Source organism: Pyrus communis, chromosome 10 (genome assembly GCF_041283825.1).
Source record: "Pyrus communis isolate YQ-2024b chromosome 10, ASM4128382v1, whole genome shotgun sequence".
NCBI classification, from domain to species: Eukaryota; Viridiplantae; Streptophyta; class Magnoliopsida; order Rosales; family Rosaceae; genus Pyrus; species Pyrus communis.
The window spans coordinates 4563090-4583240 of record NC_142574.1 but is presented as its reverse complement, the minus strand read 5'-3'; the positions used below and the strand labels follow the sequence as shown (position 1 = coordinate 4583240).

Here is a 20151-nt window from a genome sequence, read left to right as displayed (position 1 = left end):
TTTATACTAGTGGGTACCACAAAATCTTATGTTATACTTAATGAAAGTATGAATAAACTCTTAAGTGTTAGCGAATTTATTGTTTTAATGGAATACGCATTCTATGAAACTAATTTCAATGATCCAACCGTCAAATATGTTTGTATATACTTCGAGATCGCATACACCAAAAATTGCAAAAAACAAACATTCAGATATCAAGTAATGAGACAAAACTTTTCGACGGTTATCAACGAACATTCACAATTTAATGGTTATTTTAACTCTGATTTTGATGATTTTTTACAGCTACACTCTTTGACCCTATATGAATACAATGAATGAATTTGATCTTCAATTTAAAATATTTACACTAGTGGATACCACAAAATCTTATGTTATACTTAAGGGTAAATTACACTTTCATACCTCAGGTTTAGGGTCTATTTCAATTCCTTACAATATCTTCAAAACATTTCACTTTCATACCTTAAGTACTATTTTATTTCAAAATAATACATCCGTTACATTTTCCATCCATTAATCTGTTAAATGCTGAAATGGCTGCCACATATATGCCACGTGTCTACCAAATGTCTGCCATGTGGCAAATAAAATAATTTTTTAATTTTTTTAGAACCTGAATTTTCTCAAAAAAAAAAGGAAAAAAAAAAAATGAAACCCACTATCCTTCCCCCCCAAACCCCCCCTCCCCCCTTTTCCCCAAAAAAACGACCCACATCCCTAACCCAAAACCCAAAAAACCTGTTGCGCAGCAAGAAGAAGAAGAAGAAGAGGAAGGAAGAAAAAGGAAAAATAAAGAAAGAAAGACCTGCAGCAGTAGCAGCAGGAAGAATAAGAAGAAAAGGGAGGAAGAAAGCAGCAGCAGGAAGAAGAAGAAGGAAAAAAAAAAAACCCCAAACCTAGTTCGTCCCCACCCCCCGGCCCCGGTGCAGTGTGACTTCCCCCCTTCCCCGCCCCCCTCGGGTCAGGATCTTGTGATTTTCAGTATGGGTGGGTTTTGAAAATACTTTGAGTTTGAGATGATTTTTGGACTGGTTTTGTGGTAGATCCACCTAATCTCAGGTGAAATTTTTGTGGGTGATGGGGGATTTTTGGGAGGGGTGATGGGGGATGGGAGAAATGGGTGGCTCGAGTGGGACGAACTGGGGCTATTTTTTTTTTTCCCTTCTCCCTCTTCTTCTTCTTCTTCTTCTTCTTCTTGTTGCAGGTTTTTAGGTTCTGGGTTAGGATCGCTAGGGGGGGGAGGCACTGGTTTCAAATTTTTTTTTTTTCAATTTTTTTTATTTTTTTGAGAAAATTCAGGTTTTTAAAAAGAAATTAAAAAAATAATTTATTTGCCATGTGGCAGACATTTGGCAGCCACATGGCATATATGTGGCAGTCACATCATCATTTAACAGATCAATGGATGGAAAATGTAATGGAGATATTATTTTGAAATAAAATAGTACTTAAGGTATGAAAGTGAAATGTTTTAAAGATGTTGTAAGTAATTGAAATAGACCCCAAACCTGAAGTATGAAAGTGTAATTTACTGTATACTTAATGAAAGTATAAATAAACTCTGAGTGTTAGTGAATTTATCGTTTTGATGGGATATGCATTTTACGAAACCAATTTCAACAATCCAACCATCAAACTTGTTTATGTATGTTTCAAGATCGCATACACCAAAAATAGCAAAAAAAAAAAAAAAAAAAAAAAATTAAAAGATTAAGTAACAGGACAAAATTTTTCGACGATTATCAAAGAAAAATCACGATTTAACGGTTATTTTAACTTCGATTTTGATGATTTTTTACATCTACACTCCTTGACCCTATATGAATACCATGAATGAAATCGATCTTCAATTTAAAATATTCACATTAGTGGATACCACAAAATCTTATGTCATGATGATTGATGAAAATCAAGGATTTTGTAAAAGGAATAACCTGCAAGTTTTGAGTTCCATTGTCACTGTTTAAACTTTTGAGAAAGGCTTCATAACCTTGAAAACAAAAACTCTTTCATTGTGCATATCCTTACACATTTAATATTTTATAATAGACTAATAGTGTATAGATGTTTGTGTATTAGACTCTTATTTTTGAGTGTAGATGTAGTATTTAAACGAAAAATATGTTTTAATATTTTGAAGTAATATTTATGTGGTAATGTGTGGTATGTGCAAATTTAAGAAATAAAATATATTTTTCTTAACAAGTCATAACGGGTCGGGTCATTTTACCCATGTTAAGGACCCGTTAAGATAATGAGTGTGACACGACATGACCCGTTAAGATAACAGGTGTTACACGAAAACAACACAAATACTACGTACACGACCCGCTTGCCAGGCCTATGTCCAAATATGTCATTTCCGGAAGACAGTTGGGACAACATCAGGACTCAGGAAGCAGCTACGTAGTGTCTGCGTGTGTGCAGAGCATAATAGCATAGAAGCTATAGATTTGATGTACTTTAACTTCGACTTCTCCGTCTTTGTGGGAGGCCGACAAATGTTTCTTGATCCGACCAACCAACTCACCCACTCCCTTCGTTTCCCTTCCATCCCTTTAAACGCTCTTTTCTCTGCAAACTGAAACCCCATTTCCCATCTCAGAGCTCTCTCTCTCCCTTCCATGGCTGTTCTCACGCCAACCTCTGTCTCAAAAGACTCAATCTCCAATTCCTCCTCCTCCTCGGATTTTCACAGAATCCCATTCAACACACGACCAGTAAACCCTCCTTTTCTCTCTCTTTTCCATTTCATTTATTCATTTGTTTCTTGGTTTTGTTTATTTGTTGTCATTTTTGCTGCAGATCTTTGGTTCTAAGCTGCAGTCAGGAAAAATTCAGCCGACCCAATTAAGATTACTGACTACTTCCGAGTAAGATCCTGAATGCATCACCTTTCTGCTCATATTTTTATTATTTTTGTTATGTTTTCTTAATTGGTATATATGTTTCAGCCGACCCAATTCATGATCTAGTTATGTAATATTTTATTTTGAATTTTTGGCTTTATATCCTCTTTCCAAATATGTCCATTTGAGCTCCAAAATTTACTATTTTTTACTGATTTGAGAAAGGAAATGTAAATGACATTGAATTTCTGTCAGCTCCCATGAAATTTTTTAATTTTTAAATTTGTGTAAGAAAAAACAAATGCAGAATCATGGCTAAAGTTACTGGTATAATCTGGGAAAATTTGATTTTTGGCTTGGATGTTATTAACCATTCTTTTGGTTTAGTCAGTTGTTCATACCTCAGCTACAAATCCGTGGACTGCTCCTCTATTAGTGAGATCAATTTGATGGATTTACTTAGATCTGTTGTGTGCCATCACAAAGATTCTAATTTTCTTTGTTTGATGGTTTGTATATAGGAGATGTTTACAATATAAGATTACGACTACATGCAACCTTCGGATTGATCTAAGAGATAAGAATGTCTCTATTTTTTTTTTTTTAACTCGCTATCCGAGTAACCTGTTGAACTCAAAATCCCAAAGATAATTGGTTGGTGCTGAAATCCTTTCCGTTCGGCATATTTGCAGCAGTTGTCCAGGTTTGACTGTAAAGGCTTCAAGAGAGTCCTTAGGGATCACTGAACAACATAAAAACAACAAACTGGAGAGAGTAGCTGAAACTGATGATCGGAGCGAATTGTTTGAGGATATGAAACAACGGTTTCTTGACTTCAAAAAACATAAATACATGTAAGCGGCCAAGGACTCAGGTCTGAAGGTTGTTTAGTTTTAAGTAAAGTAATTCTGTTTCCTAATTTGGCTTTTATTATGAATAGGGAAAACTTGGAACATTATCAAAACCTTGCAAAGGGTCAAGCGCCAAAGGTTGTATAGTATACGTGTAGATTCTTTTTTTCTTTTCAAATTTAGTTATTAACAGTTGATGTTCATAAGTATTACTAGGACATGTCGTTCATTTACTGTTTGCCTCAATCTGGTGTTGAGTGTCAGGGAGAATATGTGTGTGTACTGATGTTTCTAGAACAGTTCATGGTCATTTCTTGTGCAGATTCTAGGGTATGCCCCTCAACCATTCTGGGATTCCAACCGGGAGAAGCATTTATAGTGCGCAACATTGCGAATTTGGTGCCCTCCTTTGAGGTATACATTGTAAATCAAAGTTGAATTATTTTGCTCCATTTCTGATTTGTGGAAGGTTACGAAAAAGTGAACACTCACGAATCAAATGATATATTATTATCTACTACATTTGTTTTGTTATTTTTTTCTGTTTTTGCAGAGTGGACCCTCAGAAACAAATGCTGCATTGGAATTCTCTGTGAATTCTCTGAAAGTAAGTATTCTGGGAATAAATTCTAAAAGAAATTTCCAATTATTTCCTTGCTAGTCTTATCTGTTACAACCAAATCCCTATCTAAGTAATGGCTTTAAGGCTATAGAGTGGCAATAGAGAGGTACCACGTGAAAAGTTGAGTCTCCCACATTTAGTGCGATTCTTAATAGAAAAGGGAAGCAAGGAAAGCTAGAAGGAAATAAATCCTTAACCGTAGTTATTTTGTAGGTCGAAAACATATTGGTTGTTGGTCACAGCTGCTGTGGAGGCATTCGTGCTCTTATGGGCATGGATGATGAAATAGAGAAAAGGTTCACTAAATTTCTTCTTGTATACTTTTCAAGTTGTTGCATGTGGTCTTTGTGTACGGTTGCCTTTGATTTGTTTGTCCAAGTACAGTCGAGCTGTAGTTTTCACTTGCCAAAACTCTTTTATGCAGTAGCTTTATCCAAAATTGGGTTGTTGTTGGGAAGGATGCAAGGTCGTGGACAAAGGCTGCTGCCTCCACGCTCAGTTTTGATCAGCAGTGCAAACATTGTGAGAAGGTAACATTTTATATTTCTTATTTTCTTTTAAAGTAACGTAATTATTCTCCATTTGTATTTTTCTTCATTTCATCAGTATATGACTATAACCTAAATGAACTTCTAGTTTGTATATGTTGAAACTTGTATCAGCATTCTGTTTTACTGGTATATTAAATTCCTGATCCATTTATTTTAGTCGTAGTTGACCTTGTATGTATCTGGGAGTTAAACCAAATTCTTTTGAGGGCCATGATTAGATTCTCCCATTGCGGCATAAATTTGGGTTGTAACTAATGTCGGGTGTCTTGTATTATAAAAGGATGCTCCAGATTCATAAAAAACGTTGCCCATATTGAATGACATCCTTGTGCAGGAATCAATCAACCGTTCCTTGTTGAACCTGCTCACTTATCCGTGGATAGAAGAAAAAGTGAAGAAAGGTGTTCTTGCTGTACATGGTGGTTATTATGACTTTGTTGACTGTTCATTTGAGAAATGGACGCTCGATTATAAGGAAGGCAACTTGAAGGAGAAACATGGCAGAATTTCAGTCAAAAATCATTTGTTTTGGTCCTGATTTCATCCGTGGCCTTGTATGATCTAATTCATCCAATAAATTATTTAAATATATGTTGTTTGAACGGTGATTAAGCCAAGGACAATTCGAAAAATAATCTAGAATGATTTGGTTTGTATTGAAATAACAAAAATAAAACAATGTGTATAATTTTTTGTGTTTTTCATCTGACAGAGTTGATGCTCTTTGTTTTGCTTTATTTTCTTTTCTTTTGGGCCAAGAAACTGCCAAACTCTTTTGATCAGTGATTCAGTAGTTATCCAAAGTTAAGTTCCGAAAATTAAATTTAACGCAACTCTGTGAATGAGAGGTGTTAAGCGTTTTATCATTCTGGCATCGAGCTATTTTTTTGCAGGAAGCAATTTGAAGAGATCGATCGTATGATTAGGTGCAAGATGTAACTTAAATTTAGGTCGGACAATTAGCGAGAGTTCTCTACTAAGTGTGGAGCATGAAGTTAAGAACACCAAGAAGAACCATTTCTTGTTGACCTACGTGACCAAGTCAATGTATCACTTGCTGTTATTCAGTTTGGTGATTGCTGGTGCAGACTCCAGCCTTTCTGTGATTCTCAGAGCTCAGGTATGAACTTGCATCAGCTATCAAAGTTACAAAATGAATTTTCAAGTATTTACTGTTTACTAAGTTCAACAATGCGTCAATGCCTGATGACTCCTTCCATAATTCTGTCGCTATATTTCAAACTCGTGTCTGCGTTCTGTTTATACTTGTATATTCGATCTCCAGATTAATTGTGTGCTGTCTCCTTTCTTCTGCCTGGACAGAAGGAAAACTGTTTCCCCAACTGATTAAGCACAAGGTTCTGCAGAAGAGAAACCATTTTCATTGTTCTTCATTTCACTGCTATGCTATCATGATCAGAGTTACCAACATGAAATTAAAGGCAGTACTTTGTACTAAGTTCAACGTTGCTTGACGCGAAGAGAGAGAGAGAGAGAGAGAGAGAGAGAGAGAGAGAGAGAGAGAGAGATTCAAGTTGAATCAAGGTTTTGGTTTGCAGATTGAGGACGGAAAGGGAAAGAGAAAAACTTGTGCGAGCTCTAAAGTCTAAGGCTTTCATATGATATGGGAATAATGAAATTATGAGTAGGGAGTCATTAGAGTTGGTTTAATATTTGAGGATAGAGTTCCAGTTATGACCGTTACAAAACTTGGAAGACAAGTAGCTCTCCACCGCCTTACTAATTCATGTAATATCTGTTCATTAAATTGGTGGAATTAAATAATCAAAGTGAAATACCTTTGAGTCACGGCGTTGGTTCAAACCCCATCGGCTTCCTAATCTAAAATTTAATTTAACAAATCTATTGTCTGACAAAATAAAATAAAATAATTAAAGCGAAATACCTTTCCCGTGTGCTTCGTTGTGTTTGGTTCACATTTTTTACTATAGTTGGTCATAAGGGCATTTTTATCATTGTATATGTTGTTTCACGAAACTCATGTAGTTCATCGGGGAGAGATTTGTTAGTGTACCAGGAATACAGTCTGGTACATCAAGTGTAATAATATAGTCGATTGGAAACTTGAAAACAAAAATTTCCAACAAATTGTACTATGACATTCCAAACCATTATAAATGCACACTAAAAAATAGTGGAGAGGCGTAGGTGCTGCCGACGGCCGTTCTTATATTTGATGGGTATGATTCTCTGGATTATATTCCGCAGTAAGATAGACAATTTGTATTTGTTAGGGTTGACTGAAATGCAATGGAATGATGCGTAGAAGGATGAGAATTGAATGATATAGAGAAACAAGCATGAGTGGTACAGAAATTTTGCGGAGGCATGTTAATGTGCAAAATTGGGCGTGAAAATTATGTTTGGTACAGAAATTTTGCGGAGGCATGTTAATGTGCAAAATTGGGCGTGAAAATTATGTTTGGGTGCGGTCGATATATTTGTGAATGAAGGTCAATCTAGCCGTGATTTGTCATTTGTCCAACTACATTGGTATTTTGTGAAGGAAACTGCTATTTATACATTTTTACTTTCTACACTCTTATTAATTTTTTGCTATTGATCTTTTTCAATTCATTCAATCCGACAGTCGAAAATTAAGAGACATGTGTAAGAAGTAAAAATGAATATGTGGATAACACTGCCCTTTGAATCCAAGTAATTGTACGAAATCGAAGTAATTGTAAGAAGGCAATGATAAATGGAATTGTTGTGTGGAAGTGATGAGAATCTACATTTAACTGGATGCAAGTAGATTTTGTTGTTACAACTAAATTTAACTGGATACAAATTGTGTAACAGTTGGTTGTGAATATTAATGGTAGGTGAATAAGCATGGTTTGTCATCTATAAAATCGAAGTAATACTTTCACTTACAAATAAAAAGTAATATCATTAAATTGTAGTATTAAGCGACAAATGTGAACAAAATTTTGAATTCAATATGAATTTATAAAAGAATGCAATATATAAGTCAAGATTTGATTCCATGATTGTCAAATAGATGCCGTAGTAGCTAAATTAGATAGCCTAATAACTGTACTTTTTACCGCGGAAGAAATAATCTTACGTTGCATGCAATATATATCTTTAAACTAGACGAGCACGTAGTGAGTCATAATTGGCTATATATAGCCAACCGCAACCGAAGCCAACAACTTAAGAGACCGACTCTATCTCATTGACGAGTAGTGGACAAGAAGGTGAACTAATTAACAACTCAAATGTGCATGGGGCATCATGTCAAGTTTTTCCTAACCATATTTGAGCAAACCAACAACAACACAACCATAGAAAAAAAAATAAATATAATATATATTTCCTTGGCTATAAATACATGCACAAATTCATCATCAACATTAACGCAGCTGGTCATATAGACTTAGTTACTCATTCGAATTACTTCCAAACCTTTTAGATCGATCAGTTTGAATCAATGGCCAATTACAAGCACTGCTTCTTTGCTGCCATCTTGTTCATTATCCTGTGTTCTTCAAGCATCCATGTCTCCGTAGCGGCTCGCAATCTTCTCCAGACGACGACTGCACCGTCTTTGCCTAAACCTGGCACAACACTGCCACCTTTCCTTCCTCTGCCACAACCCACATTGCCTAACTTGCCAAACTTGCCAAACTTGCCAAACTTGCCAAACTTGCCAAACTTGCCAATACCATCTCTACCTAATCCCACCGGCGGCGGCTCCACACAGACACAGCTGCCTCCACTTCCCAATTTCCCTACTACAATCCCTAAGGTTACACTGCCTCCACTGCCACCAAACTTTCCCACAGTACTCCCAACCATTATCCCTACCGTAATTCCCTCCTTCCCATTTTTCTCTCCACCACCTGCAGCCCGTAAACCGTAAGTCATGCATATATGTTCGCACATGCAGACGCAGCAACGCTAGCTGACTAGCTACTGTTGGATTGGATCTTCATTTTCTCTTTTTATTAATATGCTTTTGTTTATGCACGGTATTGGTTAAGTATTTCTATCATTATAATATGTACTGTATGCTTTGATATGCTTTATGTCCAATGAAGCTTGATTTGGTGTGTTGTTATACATATACATATACATATTTCAAGTTCATTTGTACTTTGTTTTTATAATGTGAAATCGAACCTATAACCTAATTTGTTTTCTTCATATACTTCGCCATGCGAAAATTAAGTTTATGTAAATTTCTGATATCTTATTCCTATCTACAGTGGAAGTATCTCTACTAATTAATAAAACACTCATTGTCAACCAAAACTCCATGAAATTACCGATTTAACCCTTTAATTAAAACATGACATGAATAAGAAATATGGGGCATAAATGTAATTTCACACAACCAAATTTTGTTGTTTTTTTTTCAAAGCCTCACCTACATGTAATCTTAACATATTTCTAATTATAAAAAAAAAAAAAAAAAAACATCCCACTCCCACGTTCTCTATCACTCCCTTCCTCTCTCTTTCTATTTCAAAAACAAAAATAAAAAATTTTCTCACACACTTTGTGTGTGTCCATATGCTAGTATATATACAAGAGGACTTTACAGGTCATTATAAATATAATAGGATACCTAATTTCCATGAAATTATAAAAGTGAGTTATAGAGCGCTTTACTTGAAACTGTTTTCGTTAGGCCATCTCCAATCAAAGGCTGGCCAGGGGGCTCGTTTTAGCCTTATGGCCCTCAAAGATATTAATATTTTAATGAACAATACATGATCATATTCGCCTCCATTTCCAACCGAGGGCCAAAGGACCATAGGGCTCGTTTTAGCCCTGTCACAAAAAACCGTCTCCAACTGAGGGCCAAACATAATTTATTATTTAAATTTAAAAACTACAACAACTTAAATCTAAAAACTACAACAACTTAATTTAAAAAAGGGTAAAAATTATGTGAGCAATGGTGTAGGATTGGTTTAGGTATTTATAGGAAAAAATGAGGAATTTTTTTAAAAAAATTTAAAAAAATTTGGATAAAAAAAAAGAAAAAACAGATGACAATACTGTCGGATATATCCGACACTAAAGTATTAATAATGCAAACTCCAGCTTGGCCCGGGGTTGGCTGGATTGGGCTAGCCGGTTGGCCCTTTGACCCTTTCAGATTCCGTGGGGCCCACGAGTCATTTGGCCTAGCCCTCGGTTGAAGACGGTTTTCAGATTATTTTCGGCCCTCTGGACCCTTTGGTTGGAGATGACCTTAGGATATCAGCCAGTTGGTCTTTTGATTCACAAACTGAATTGAACAATCTAATCTTCCCGCTTCTCTTAAATGAAATATATGACCACCTTAACATGCTTAGTACGGAACTAAATTATGAGCAATGTTATTTGCAATTTTATTGTCGCCATATGGATTCACCACACAATCAGAAACCCAATTTTGTGACAAACCTCCCTAACCACAAAAGTTTACAAAGTCCCTTAGTCATTTCTTCATATTCAACTTCCACGCTAAGATAGAACAACCACTTTTAACCACTAAAATTAAGTAGAATAACTTGGAAAATTAAAATGAAAACCGAGACAATGAACTTCTTATAATTGGATAAACCAAGAGGGACAATGATAATAAATAGATAACTGCCAACTACAAAGTTTCCAATGCAACTGTTTGGACACGATTTTTTTCACTATCGACCGGTCAATGTGATTTTTAATAATTTTTCTAGATATTATGGTTTTATCTGAGGAGTTATTGAAAATTATCTTAAAATTGAATGGATAATTAAAGAGTCTTGGAGATTGAGATGCTATCGGGTTTTAGAATATCAAGATAAGGCTTGACTGACCATGGGGAAATTATCTTGGTAGTCTGATGAGCAAATTATCAAGAAAAGGTCGAATGTCAAGATAATATTGAAGATTATTTCAAAAGTTGGTGTCTACGTGGAATATAGGTCTAGTAGCAAATTGCATTAAGATAATTTACAAAAGTTGGATTGGTTATGAGGAAATTAGAGGTGATTTCGAGTATATCGAGATAATATTCCAAGGAGTTGTAACGCCGTCAGACCATGCAGTACGAGGACTTGATGCGTTGTAATGCCGTCAGACTCTGCAGTACGACTTGGGCATCAAGCAATTTGTCTCTAGAAATATACAAGGATTTGAGGATTTGCAGTGTAAAGAGGTCTCAACTCAATATACAAATCAGCGCTTTACATAAATTATCTCATTTTTCTGAGAAAAATACTAAGTAGTTAAACGAAGTATTTCAGAGTCAACAGTTCGTCTTAGGAGTCTTAACAGTTTAGTTAAACAACAAGTTTCCCAAGTTCGACTAATTATATATCTCACGTCTTTGGCGAAAAGTTTTTGGCCGAACAAGGTCACTTCATTAGCCTTCTCGGCAAAGTGGAGTGTTTTTATGATTGGATGCTCCCAAGTTATATTCAGAGTTTGACATACCGCGACGGCCGAACTACTTTTACAATAAAGATGCTTATTTCCTTTGAGTACTTTTGTCCCTATAGATACCATTTCGACGGACCTATACTCTTACCAATATAGTCAAGGTTGCCAAACCTGGTGCACAAGATCCAGAGCTTCATAGTGAGTTGCATAACCTTGTCTTCAAGTTATACAATTCAAAACCTACCGTGTTCATTCCTCGGCTGAAATCGCTCAAGTCAGGAGTCAAAAGCACATTTGACCGCATGCATTACATTCAAACTATTCGCCCAATTGAGTTCGGTAGCAAACCGATATGCCTGCATCAACAATTAACCGCCTAAAAACGTAATTAGCTTCTTAATTATTTCAGCATGTACACCAAGTAGTCTCTGTGATTTATAGGGTCAACAGGAACGGTGTGCAAATTATTGGTACTTTTGCTGCTGCTATTCTTAAATTTGACCGAAATCTGCATCTGACATATGTGTCTTACTCATTTACACCCACATCAGAATATTACAGCATTAAAAACCAAATATAAATTCGATGGTACCCCATCAAACTACCAAACCTTTACTCCAATTTTTTTCGGGGGGTCCAAATTAAAACCACTAGGTTTCAACCATTCGTATATAAATTCACCATCTCCTGGGTTTTCTCTACCTCAAGTTAACCTGGTTGAGTTTCCTCGATAATTAGCTAATTCGAGCTCACTCCCTTTGGTTTGGTTCCACATCACAAGTCTAAAATGGCATATAACTGGAAGTGGTTGTTTGCCACTTCTATCCTTTTCACATTATCAATTTCTTCAGTCTTGGGCGGCGGCGGCGCCCCTCGAAAACTCTTAGCACCAACCTTTCCTTATAATGTGCCCAATATTAATATTCCAAACCTCAACTTTCCACCTGAGCCACTCACACTCAACTTTCCACCTCTGCTACCCACACTCAACTCTCCTCCTCTGCCACCCACAATCGACCTTCCTTTTCTGCCACCCACACCACTTTGGCCAGAATACAGGTTGCCTCCCCCTATTACTTCACTTCCAGATTTCCCTCCAGTTCTCACTTTCCCCACCGTCTCTCCACCTTCAATTACCACTGCCACCCCAACCACCCCTTAATTAAAACCATCAATATATACACACATAAATATATATATATATATATATATATATATATATATATATATTGTGCATGTGTCTTTTATATATTATAAGTTGGCATCTGCCAATATATCTTGGCACTAACTTGCTATTGTATGATATTATTATAGTTTCCAAATGCGGTTAAATAAAGGTGGATTCATTGGATCCCTCTAGCTAGATCTGTTTTGGGGACCTCAATCGTTTGGTGTTGCAGTGTTGATAGAATGTTATTAGTCAATTGAGCTACAAGTATTTTGCGAGCAACTTTAGTCATTTATCAATATAATTTGTGTAAGCTGAAGAAAAATTGAATAATTTTGTAATGATCAATTTCCATATAATATTGTGGTGTGGTGTATCCTTGCTCTTGCTCAATTATAAGAAAATCTTTCGACACTATACCAATTACCGGCTATGGCCCCTTGCTCCAGACATTTGGCATTTCACCTTTCTATTATGAAAAGGTTAATTGAGAGATATTCTAATTTAATTTAAATTAAATTATGTAAAGAATTAAATTATGTAAAGAGCCATTTGAATTTGGAATGAAGATGAAAAGTAACTGCTCTATCCAACTTGTCTACATATTTCTAAAGCATTAAAAATGACACTAAAACTAGAGCTCAATATTATCAGAATAAACATCAACCTTGCAAACCGACGCTAAAACCGGAGATCCTACCATTCCTCTCCTACCAAAAATGTTCATGTACGGAGGAAATATCTATTTACGTTCGCTTATAAAACGTGCCAACAGCACAGCAAGGAAAAGTTTCATCTCTTCTTTTATCCCATTCATCTCTTTCCCTTGGGACCAGCTCCTGAACCTCCGCCACCCTTTTTTCTCAACGGCAGCAGCAGAACCACCTCTTCCTCGGCCAGCTGGTGTCTTCTTTGCACTTGTATTTGGCGTAACCTTCAAATCAAATTGTACTTGCACTGCTACATAGTATGAACAAACACAAAAATCATGCATTCTGGAATAACATACATTTAAATAGCATGAGAATGCGCGTTTGAATTTGGTCGCATCCATGTAGGATAGTACCAGTTACGTTTTGAGTTCAAACTTAGCAGTTCCTTTTGCAGCTTCTCACCAACAGCAGAACCTCCTGACACATTGTGAAAAAAACAACCACTAAGTGAGCACCAACAAGTCAGATGGTCAACCAGAATAGTTAGAATCCAGAAGGAATCTAGCTTGCGTTACAACCCTAATAACTTAATTTAATTGATTGCCGAGTAAGTTTCAATAGGAATGTAATATTGGAGATTAATGTAGACCCTGTGATTTGATCTTCTAAAGATATCAATCTTGTATTTGGTGTCTTGTAATAAAAGTAAGATTGATAAAATCATTGGTTTTATGTGATTATGAAACCTAATTGATAGGCTAAAAAAAAGTAGGATTTGGGATTCCTTTATGGATGAAACCTTAATGCCTTAGCCAGCATAAATACTAAGGTCCCTGCAAACCCTAGATACACAACAAACACTTTCCATAAAGTAGTTGTATCCAGTTAGGTACTTTGTAAAAGGCTTTGGTGTTGCCGCAACCTACATCCTCTTTGCTTGGTCTCCAATGGTTAGCCAACTCTTTCATTTGTGTTTTAATTGTATAACCATATAAGGTTTACACCTTTCCTTTCTACTATTTTAGAATCCTAGATAGCATGGAACATGCCCTCCATTTCTTATGGGGTAAAACATGTTAGCGTACGCCAATTTTATTTTACAGCATAACAATGATAGAGCTTTCTGTTCCAGAAACATCTTAAGGCAACACCTTTTCACAAAATACAGTGCAGAACAAAATGGCCATTTATGGTTGTGAAATATTGCCTTAAACTAAAGCAGTCCCAGCAAAATGATGACAGAAAAAATTACCCCAGTCCTCTGTATCTGACGAATTTTCATCTTCACTCTGAACCGAAGTGTCATCATTGTTCTCCCCAGTCACAGCATCAGATGGTTCTAAAAGAGCAGCAGTCCGCTTCTTAGCGGCCTTTATCATTCCAGGAGTACTGACAAAATCCGCATCACGTACAATCCTTGTTTTGCTTCCTTCTTTGTATGTTTTTGTCAGAGCTGCTTTGACAGCAGGCAGTATGCCATCTAGCAGGTACATAGCTTATCAATGAGAAAACTAGGAAAATTGTGGAGCAATATAGCAACAAACAAGCCTGCACCAAGGGTTACCTCATATTTGGATAACTCCACAATAGTATCACAGTCATCCTGACTGATGGAGTAAGTATTCATGAACTCCACAGCTTCCTGCACAGCTTCATCCTGATAATTTGTTTTTACACAGAAGATGGATTTACAACTGATCCTCAACCCAATTGTTTTACATATTTTGCGCACCTTGATCAAAAATAGAAAACAATAAGGTTCAAAGAATATGTAACAAAGAGATCATAATCAAAGGGCAAACAATATTGTTTACAGCTGTTTCATTAATAGTTTTACACTTAAACAAATAAAGTCTAAGGATTAGTAGAGAGACTGTAATCTAAACGCATTAGATTCATGAGACATTTTTCTCTCAAACACATATCTTGAATGTTCCTGGTCATAGGATTATTAATTGAGTATTGACAATCCGCTAAGATATGTAGCTTTCTCACTTGTGAGAATGACTAGCCTTGAGTCATTGGTGCGAAAGACACCAAGTATGTAGATGCTCTATAGAGAATGAATTCACTGAACGCGTTTAAAGGAGAATTCTTATATGGAAGTCTTCATTGACATGTCAAATAAGTAACTCCAAAATTGCAATAATGCAATTAGCCCTGAAATCTAAGACACCACAGTTTTGGTGACATCTTTGATCATTTAACGATGCGTCATAACTCTAGGGTTTTTTCCACGCATTGTTGGGATCTTAGACTTTACGACATGTAAGTGTACAACAAGGGATGTCTACCTTCGATAAAGAAGGAGAATACTATAAGATATGATTCGGAAATCTCTGTGTAGAGTATTGAATATAATTAAGAGTCCTAAATTATAAGGAAAACTAACGAAAAGTCTAAAAAAAACTTTAGTTTTAATGAAAAATGACAAATAAAGGTGCAGTGAATAATACCAGAGAAAGGTAAAAATATGATTTTTCGCTAAAAGTGAATAGTACCGTGAGTGTTTCGTTAAAACTCCCTAAATTATATTCATTATCAATCATATGAACTTTGATGTCCACATTAGGTGTTTGACATAAACTCTTGCTCTAGATAAGGACTCTATTGCATTGCAATTCGAACTTAATTGGTTCTTCGACTTAATAGTCCCCCGCTTGTTTTACTTTTCTTTTTTAATTCGTATTATTATAAAATCTAGTAGAGGGGGACGGGTGGGGCGTTTTTGGGTGCAACGGTCCTTTTTCCTTTGGTAGAGGGTTGATGTCTTGCACATGACTGTTGACGAAGAGGTAATCTCAACTAACTGTCTCTACAACAAATTAAAAAGAAAAAGTGTGAAAAAATTTAAATTAAAACAAAAAAGAAAAAAGTGGTTAATTATCTATGTTGTTAGCATATAATATCATTTGTAACAATAAATAAATCAATCAAGAAATGCACTCTCTCTGAATTCGGGTAATTCAGCCTGTTCCTTCCCCATTGAAAAAGAAAAAACAAACAGATATTAGCATTGACACAAGAAGAAAACAATCCCATAATACAATCAAATTTCAGTGATAATGATGTTCATCAGCTAGGCTCTGGGAACAATTGCTACAGAAAAGAGATCTCCAATTCCTGTTGAAATAAATGAAAAAAAGAAAAACCCTCAAACAATTAAAGAAAACCTTTGGAACACATAGTCAAACATGTAGATGTAAATCTCTTTCGTTCAATCATTTCTTATTTTCAGGAGATGGAATTTCTCCACCTCCTAGGTGTCTTTCTACTCAGATGATCTGCAGCCGTTGTGTGCTCCGGCCCGATGTTCTGGTTCTCTAGATTTGTGTTCTTTGTGAGTTTGCTTAGTTTCTTCCACCCACTGCTCCATGCTGATGTCTGTTTGTGCTTTGACATCTTATCAAACTGTCTCTGCAAATTCTCCATGTCATGCTGGAGCTCTAGGTACTTAGCTTTCACACTCTCCAGTTCAAATTTCACCGTGTTAATGTCTTTTTTAGCGGCAGCCCATCCTTCTTGGAATGACTGCGGGGTCCCTTCCAGTAGTGTTTTTCGATTGGAAACCATTGGCTGATACTGAGAGTCTCCAGCTTCTTTGAGGGAGTTTGTGGCTAATGCATTGCTTATTTTAACTTGTTCAGAGAAAAGGACTTGCACTACCACTCTCAGTGGGAGCCTTTCATTTTGGGCAGCATGCATGCAGGCATCAATTGATAGCTTTTGGCAATCCATCACCCGGCAAAGCCTCTTCCTTTCGTGCTCAGAAAGTGTTGGATGCGCCTGTTAAATTGATAAAGTGATGAGAAATCTTAATCTGAAGCAATTCATCAACAAAAATGGCGTAACGATTTATGAGAAAAAACTAAAATAATTTCCCAATGATTGTTCATGAATTATATAAACCAGTGGAAAATGATATTGTTTAGTTGTGCCTTCAACTCATGATCACAAAAGCTGACTTGCAGTGCTCGCTATACATATCGGTAGAACTCATAATCATTCACCTCTGAAAATGTAAACTTACTAGCTAATTAGCAATAAGGAGTTCAAATATTCAAATCAATAACGCTCTCCCATCGTTATGAAAGCTAAGAACAAGCATACATCCATTGTTCAAAGGCCACTAATAAGATTGTTCTCTGCACTAAATAATGTGAGTGATACATTTCTCTATGTAGCAAACTTTATATCTATTTTTTCCCCTTCATTGTATATTCAAAACGTGCATGTAATTTCGGGAGGAGGAGGTACCTTAAGATAGGAATCGATTGCTCTATAAAGTCCATCATCGCAGATCCTTGCAGATTCGGGCAAAGCTTCTGCCAGCACCTGAAACTTTGTTAGGGAGAGGCTTCTATCTCTGGACACCTCTGTAAGATAACTATCGACAAGCCTAGCTACCCTCATCTTAGCATTTGGCCCGGTACCCCTTTGAGGGTCATCATAGTGCTTCCCAGGAAAAGATTGTGGGCTTGGACTCGAAATTTCTGTCTGTTCCTGAATCAGAAAGTGCTCCAGAAGCCTTTGAACAAGATCCACGTCGTACATAGTTTCACATTTATTGTACGAAGGAATAAGAAGATCCGCCAATGTAGCCTGTTCGAACTGCATTCCCACCCGTTTTTCCAACTCAGTAACCAAAGCAGGTGCTACTTTCAACATGTTTGCCATTCTCAAAAGCCGGAGCAGGAAGCTGCACGAGACACTATCCTTCTGTGGTGGAATTATGCTGATAAGGCTCTCAATGATCATCCGTTGATTTTTGGCCAGAACATTTGAAGGCTCATCTTTATTTCCTGCCACAATCATATGAAGTCCACCTTTCCAACTACTGCCACTATTACTTGTACTATTGCTGCTGTTGCTTCCTTCATCTGCAGCACCCGTTCCTTCGTTGATCAAACCTGGAAGCCACTTAGATGCGTAGTGCATAATTGAAGCTCCAATCAGTTCAAATCTCATCCCCTTTACCTTAATTGCGGTGATAACCCTGACAAAGTGATCAATCCTAAGAATTGAAACATCTTCAAACCACCAATCGGGAGGGACGTGCTGGCTTCTACTTGGACTTGAGTCCTTCATGTCACCCCAGTTTGGGCTAGAAACTTTTGTTGGCTTTCCGGTGTATGCCCATCTTATCCCTTTCGGATTAGCACAAGCTTTCCAGGCAATAGACTCGCTGCATCTTCGGACAATTTGAAGGTTTTCTGCCCACGGTGACAGCTTCTCACAGCTCTTCAACACAACAATGGAGTCTCTCCATGAGGATAAAACCACATAGCTAAGAAATGCCTCGGTTTTGAAAATAAGGTTGCCTTCTTCCAAGTCCTCTGTCATTTCAAGGTACTCTGCAGCACATCTCAGGCCTGAAATATTTGCTGCTGTTAGGTCAACCGCAATTCCATAGCAGAATTTCGCAGCTAGCTCGAAGGCCTCCGGTCCACCAGGAACATCATCCAAAACCATCTTACTCAAGTCCGGGTCGCGTAATTCATACATAACTCTGTTGATCTTTCCACTCCTAGAAAGCAGGGGATACTTGGACAACACAGACACAAAATTTCATTGCCTCAATATTTACCAGTAACAAAATTATTAGACCAGAAAGAATTCAGGGGTTTGAATGAAGTGAAGTTTTAAGCATTTGTGCAATAGAATTAGCATACTTTACCTTGTGCAAGTGAAAATTGACATCCCCAACTTGAACCAGCAGGTCACTTGGGATATCAGTTGCAACATACCTATTAATTTAAACAAACAAACAAACCCACTAAATAATTTAATCAACTTTTCTAATTGATATCCTATCAAATTTATGCAAAACCAAGCATGCATGATGGACGATTAACATCTCGCTTAATCAGACTTTAATTAATTAATTAATTAATGTAATAATCTGAGAGTTCGTAGTACATACCAAGAGTTGCCTTTGAGCTCAAAGCCATCAGTCTTAACACTCTGCTTGGTAGAACTCAGAACTCCATTCCCATAATCTCTTCCTCCAACCAACTCAGTCTCAGAATCCCACATGATTTTGAAGAAATCCCAGAAAATTTAAGCTGGAATTTTCTCGGGAAAGTGGCAACAAATAGGAGCAGTGAAAGTGAGAGAGCAGAAGAAAGCAGAAAGGAGATAGATAGCGCAGTGAAAACTGAGACTAAAAAGGGATGAGAGAATGGTCTCACTCACATGGGGTGCTTGGAATTATGTTCAATTGTCGGCTTCTTAAGAGGTTTGCAAGAGTTGTTACAGGCTGTGGTGTAATGGGCATAGTAGGTACTGTTTTGGATCACTCACAGTCTCCTTTCTTTGCTTTTCTCTGATTGTTTAGTTGGTTCTCTTCTCCCTACGCGCACTGCACAAAGAACTTCGGAGATTCAGTTTCTTACCTTCCATTATTCTCTTTTTACTCTCATTTCCATTTTTCTATTCTGTCAAACGGAATTGATTACGTACACCTCTTCTATTTTTTTCCGGGTTCAGCTCTAATGCTACATCAATCATTCAGTCGTACGAGTTTTATGAAAGATTTAATTGTTGAAATGATCTATTAAATCTTAATATAAGATTTAAGCAGTTAATTTTTCGGATCACTCATTAGTATGTATCATAAAAAAAAAATTATTTACCCACACGACTGTTTATTTTTGTCATTTGATTTTCTTTTAATTTATATAATTTAGAATGACAAACATAAATAAGTGTGGATGACATGACATAAAAAAAAAATTATGTGTAGAAATCACTTCCTTTTCCAAAGTAAAATAAATATATGTAGCTTGATTGCACAAGAAGATATATTGTGCGAGTCTCATTGATTAATGAAATAGGCAGATTAACAAATGGAGCTAATTTCAACATTTGAGAAATAAGTATGACAACAACGACAACAACAAGAAGTCTTATCTTATTAAATAGAGTCAACTATATGAATCCTAGAATGCTATTATGCTTGGTTTTGTGCCAAGTCTTCTGTTAGCTCCAAGTGTTCCATATCTTTTCTTAGAGTCTCTTTTCAAGTCGTACTAGATCTTTCTCTACCTCTTTTACCCTGAGCC

General features: G+C 36.5%; 2 protein-coding genes across 7 annotated transcripts; one reads left to right on the top strand and one right to left on the bottom strand.

Annotated features, from left to right (window-relative positions):
• Positions 1–2415: 2415 nt before the first annotated feature.
• Positions 2416–5616, top strand: LOC137729905 (beta carbonic anhydrase 5, chloroplastic). 5 transcript variants are annotated; one of them, XM_088677058.1, is made up of 10 exons: positions 2495–2726; positions 2812–2879; positions 3377–3436; positions 3548–3709; positions 3796–3844; positions 4007–4120; positions 4260–4313; positions 4542–4624; positions 4753–4858; positions 5214–5583. In XM_088677058.1, exons 1-10 carry the CDS (start codon positions 2631–2633, stop codon positions 5415–5417), a joined length of 996 nt encoding a protein of 331 aa, XP_088533184.1. In that variant the 5' UTR covers positions 2495–2630; the 3' UTR covers positions 5418–5583. The 5 variants fall into 5 exon arrangements, with proteins under 5 accessions (XP_088533183.1, XP_068325057.2, XP_088533184.1 ...); XM_088677057.1 differs by lacking the exon at positions 3377–3436 and having other exon boundaries at positions 2416–2726; positions 3551–3709; positions 4756–4858; positions 5214–5616; XM_068468956.2 differs by lacking the exon at positions 3377–3436 and having other exon boundaries at positions 2442–2726; positions 5214–5616.
• A 10427-nt stretch (positions 5617–16043) lies between these two features.
• On the bottom strand, positions 16044–19629 carry NPH3 (Phototropic-responsive NPH3 family protein). Of its 2 annotated transcripts, XM_068467398.2 has the most exons (5): positions 19283–19629; positions 19011–19152; positions 18765–18834; positions 17345–18631; positions 16044–16873 (listed from the first exon to the last, which is right to left on the bottom strand). In XM_068467398.2, the coding sequence occupies exons 2-5, from the start codon at positions 19121–19123 to the stop codon at positions 16322–16324; spliced, it is 2022 nt and encodes a 673-aa protein (XP_068323499.2). In that variant the 5' UTR covers positions 19124–19152; positions 19283–19629; the 3' UTR covers positions 16044–16321. The 2 variants fall into 2 exon arrangements, with proteins under 2 accessions (XP_068323499.2, XP_088534306.1); XM_088678180.1 differs by lacking the exon at positions 19283–19629 and having other exon boundaries at positions 19011–19255.
• Positions 19630–20151: the final 522 nt, after the last annotated feature.

Excerpts from the sequence above, each read along its gene's own strand:
- LOC137729905 (XM_088677058.1), top strand. The coding sequence starts at position 2,631 with ATGGCTGTTCTCACGCCAACCTCTGTCTCAAAAGACTCAATCTCCAAT. Across the intron at positions 2,727-2,811 it reads TCCCATTCAACACACGACCA|ATCTTTGGTTCTAAGCTGCA; the intron begins GTAAACCCTCCT and ends TTTTTGCTGCAG. Across the intron at positions 4,314-4,541 it reads TCTCTGTGAATTCTCTGAAA|GTCGAAAACATATTGGTTGT; the intron begins GTAAGTATTCTG and ends GTTATTTTGTAG.
- NPH3 (XM_068467398.2), bottom strand. The coding sequence starts at position 19,123 with ATGTGGGATTCTGAGACTGAGTTGGTTGGAGGAAGAGATTATGGGAAT. Across the intron at positions 18,835-19,010 it reads GAGCTCAAAGGCAACTCTTG|GTATGTTGCAACTGATATCC; the intron begins GTATGTACTACG and ends TTAAATTAATAG. Across the intron at positions 18,632-18,764 it reads TCAATTTTCACTTGCACAAG|TATCCCCTGCTTTCTAGGAG; the intron begins GTAAAGTATGCT and ends GTGTTGTCCAAG.